The 3,033-nt window shown below is 35.4% G+C and overlaps 1 protein-coding gene across 4 annotated transcripts in view; it reads right to left on the bottom strand.

Moving 5' to 3' along the window:
• The window catches only part of ZNF800 (zinc finger protein 800), a 55,238-nt gene that overhangs the window by 34,671 nt on the left and 17,534 nt on the right, over positions 1-3,033 (bottom strand). For all 4 annotated transcript variants that reach the window (XM_028489791.2, XM_028489795.2, XM_028489792.2 and 1 more), the window contains one exon: positions 280-423. In XM_028489791.2, the coding sequence (XP_028345592.1) occupies positions 280-423 (144 nt within the window). The remainder of the gene's footprint in view (positions 1-279; positions 424-3,033) is intronic.

Here is a 3,033-nt window from a genome sequence, read left to right as displayed (position 1 = left end):
AGTGAGGGCCCCGCGTCCCAAAAAAAAAAAAAAAAAAAAAAAAAAAAAAAAAACACAAAAACCTAACCTCATATATCTTTACCAAAATCCAAATGAAAAACACTGATATGAAAATATCTATTTAAGAAACTGAATATAACATTGAGTCAAGTATTTTATATTATTCTCTATCACTAAATTATCTGTAACTAGATATCGATACCATTTTAACATAAATGCATAGTTGTAGTATAAAAATACATAGCAAAATGCATAACTGAATATATGAATAAAACTTACTGTCATCCATCTGGAGACTTGGTGGGCAGTAGAATTTTTTATGGGTAATTAAATTTGGTAATCCTCTGAAGAGACTGCGGCATAATTTACATTCAAAAATAGTGTCCACATCTTTTAATAAAATATGCTTAAGTTGTTTAGTTCCTGAGGGAAAAAAGAAAAGAAAACTTAACACAAAAGGTAACTTTAACATGCAGTTTTAAACTGGGCAACCACTGTTGACAATCCAAAGGTGCAGTTTTACTCTTTAAAAACAAAATACGGGCATTGCCAATGTCTACCACACTATACTCAGAACTAAGTTATAAACTAAGTTCTAAGCAAAATTCTACTATCATTTGGGTATTAAGACAGCTGAAATTGATGGTCTTTTTCTAATTCAGCAGCCAATCAATTCCTGGGCTATCTTAACAGTGGTTCCAACATCTGGTTGATCATCACACTGACCTAGGAATAAAGATTCCTAGTACATGACCCACTCCTGGAGATTCTGATTCAATAGACCTGGAGTGTGACAGAAGAATTAAATGTCACTCCAACCCAAGTTTTTGGCTGGTTCTTCCAGCTCTCTTTCACATTAGGAAGTAAACATGAGTAATACACTTTCCCCTATTCCTTAAAGAAGGTCAAAACTGTGTCACAGGATTGTCTGTGACTTTCTTTTTAAATTCAGCTTAAATTACTTCGGGTTCTGGGACAACGTGGGATTATGGCCATTCAGTGTGAGTAAAGAATCCTTGTCCATGGTTTTGAATTTTGCTTAGGTCTCTGAATACCACTAGAAATTTATTCAAAGCCTTTATACCTCAAAAACTCACCCTAATTGCAATAATTAAATATTGATATAATTACTACTTTAAAGCCCGTCTTTTCCACTAGATTATAAATTAAAAGGCAGCCAAGACCAAGCCTGCCTTATTTACAACTACAAAGTGCTCAGCTCTAATAATGCTCAATAAATATTCGTTGAAGAATTGCCACTGATCTACGGAATCTAAGCATTATTATGATGGAAGATCAAAAGGCAGAGAAAAAAAAACAGCAACAAGCACTCTTTAAATTTTTAAAATAAAACACAAATAGAAGCTCTTCTGTCACTACTTCCTACAGGTCTTTGACACAGGTAAATTGACAAAAGTGATCTGCAGTGTTCGCTAATTAATGAGCCTTTGGTTTCCTCAAAAAATGATAATAATATTGACTTAAATTAAAGAGGGGGAAAAAAAGCGTCCTGAAAAATACCTGAGACTATCTAGGTGCACAGTGTTCCATCATTCAACAAGCACGTGACTATTAAGCTCTGAGACTACTAGAGAATAAACACCATCTCAGTAGCATAATTAATACTGTAGGATCCATAAAGGTTAAGCATTTCTGATTCACTCTTTTGCAATCTGTTTATATTTAATTATTGTATTAATCATCATGTTGCATTTTTATTTTGAAGACAAGCCAGCCCTCAAATTTTTACTGCAAAAAGATTACCACATTATCAGAACTTTACTAAGTCTTTAGAGATTCCAATTTTGATTATCACCTACTCGTGTGACCTTAAAGGGCTATGTAATCTTTGCACCTTGGTTTATTCATCTTTTAAAACAAACAAACCAAACCTATCTTGGAGAATTATGAAAGAAAATATGAACCTAAATTCTAGAAGAATTAAATTATAAATCCAGGTTTTCTACTGAGAAAAAAATATATATATATATAAAATAAAATAACTTCCACTATTTCCCAATCCAACTCAAGGTTTAATTTGGTCCACTAGACCATACTACTGCAAAATCAGAAAATACACATTTTAAAAGACTCAGAGGATAGCTTGGGTATTATACTTTGTATAAAAATAAGTTTACACACACACACACACACACACACACACACACACACACACTTCTCTAGTTTATTTCACATCACAAAATATATTGGCAATAAAGTGCTAATATATTTAGTTCATAGTTAACCTCATAAGTCACTGACAAACTAGGAGAGGTAGGCTGATGATAAAAAAACACTTTAGATAAACCTCTCCAATTGATCTACATATAGTTCTTGGTAAGTGTAAGTGGGTGTGTTCCCAGATGGAAGAAAACATGGGAAAACTTTGCACTTTAATTATAAATTAAAAGACCAGCTAGGGGCTTCCCTGGTGGTGCAGTGGTTGGGAGTCTGCCTGCCGGTGCAGGGGAAGCGGGTTCGTGCCCCGGTCCGGGAAGATCCCATGTGCCGCGGAGCAGCTGGGCCCGTGAGCCATGGCCGCTGGGCCTGCGCGTCCGGAGCCTGTGCTCTGCAGTGGGAGAGGCCACGGCGGTGAGAGGCCCGCATACCGCAAAAAAAAAAAAAAAGACCAGCTAGACCTATACTACAAATTCAATTCTGCTTCTAAAGGTAGTTAAAAAGGATTGAAGAGGGACACCGAAATAATCTGAACTAGGATTAGCTTAAGAATTCTACTGAAGATCTAACTAGAACGTACAACATGAAGTTACACATAAAAAAAGTAAAAACGTAAGACTGCATCTCTAAATCAGGTTCCCTCAATCAACCATAAAAAAACAAAAACAGTATCAATTTCTTCTTCAGTCCCAGTTACACAGTTATATTCAGTAGAGCATATATTTATTCCCAGTAAGCATCCCCCCCCCAGAAAAAAAACGAGTTGGGGCTAACCCTGACTCATCAATCTTTTTTTTTTTAACATCTTTATTGGAGTATAACTGCTTTACAATGGTGTGTTAGTTTCTGCTGCAT

Source organism: Physeter macrocephalus, chromosome 5 (assembly GCF_002837175.3).
Source record: "Physeter macrocephalus isolate SW-GA chromosome 5, ASM283717v5, whole genome shotgun sequence".
Taxonomy (NCBI): Eukaryota; Metazoa; Chordata; class Mammalia; order Artiodactyla; family Physeteridae; genus Physeter; species Physeter macrocephalus.
The sequence above is the reverse complement of the archived record's forward strand: the minus strand, read 5'-3'. Positions and strand labels throughout refer to the sequence as shown.